General features: G+C 66.3%; 2 protein-coding genes across 2 annotated transcripts in view; one reads left to right on the top strand and one right to left on the bottom strand.

The window, feature by feature from the left end:
- NEK8 (NIMA related kinase 8) overlaps positions 1-572 on the bottom strand; it is a 19,338-nt gene that overhangs the window by 14,452 nt on the left and 4,314 nt on the right. The gene's annotated exons all lie outside the window — the stretch shown is intronic.
- The window catches only part of TLCD1 (TLC domain containing 1), a 2,512-nt gene that overhangs the window by 782 nt on the left and 1,158 nt on the right, over positions 1-572 (top strand). The window contains exons 2-3 of the mRNA XM_009645062.2: positions 60-142; positions 464-546. Of these exons, the coding sequence (XP_009643357.1) occupies positions 60-142; positions 464-546 (166 nt within the window). The remainder of the gene's footprint in view (positions 1-59; positions 143-463; positions 547-572) is intronic.

Raw genomic sequence — 572 nt, 5'->3', positions numbered from 1 at the left:
GCTCGGGGCCCTGCCTCGGCGCCCAGGCTGATCCCCTTTCCTCCTCTCCTCCCCCCCAGCCTCTGGCACTCCCCGGAGCTGCTCTCCGACATCCAGGACGGCTACAGCGTCTCCGGGCACCTGCTGGTCTGCTTCTCCTCGGGTAAGGAGCCAGGCAGGGCGATGGCCACTGCCACCCCACTGGGGTCTGCCCACTCCCTCGCCAGCCTCGCCTGGCCCGAGCCCCTGGCTCAGGGACCAGGGGACTCCCCGTGCCTCCTGCCTCAATCATGAGCGAGGGGCCCACAGCCAGCCAGCCCTCCGGGGCCCAGCCGTCTCCCCACGTTCAGCCAGGGCGGAGGCGTTTCCGATGCCTGGAGCACAGTCACGCCACCCTTCTCCTCCTCCTTGCTGCTCCCCCTTACCGCAGCAGGTGACAGAACACAAGTTGGACCCCCTCAACACTCTCTCCCTCATCCTGCAGGCTACTTCATCCATGACAGCCTTGATATCATCTTCAACCACCAGTCCCGCTCCTCCTGGGAGTACCTGGTGCACCACACCATGGTGAGTACGTCCCCAGGGAGACGAAG

The sequence above is a fragment of the Egretta garzetta genome, unplaced genomic scaffold (assembly GCF_000687185.1).
Source record: "Egretta garzetta isolate BGI_Z169 unplaced genomic scaffold, ASM68718v1 scaffold108, whole genome shotgun sequence".
Classification (NCBI taxonomy): domain Eukaryota; kingdom Metazoa; phylum Chordata; class Aves; order Pelecaniformes; family Ardeidae; genus Egretta; species Egretta garzetta.
Note: the sequence above shows the minus strand (reverse complement) of the source record. Positions and strands in the feature narration are given on the sequence as shown.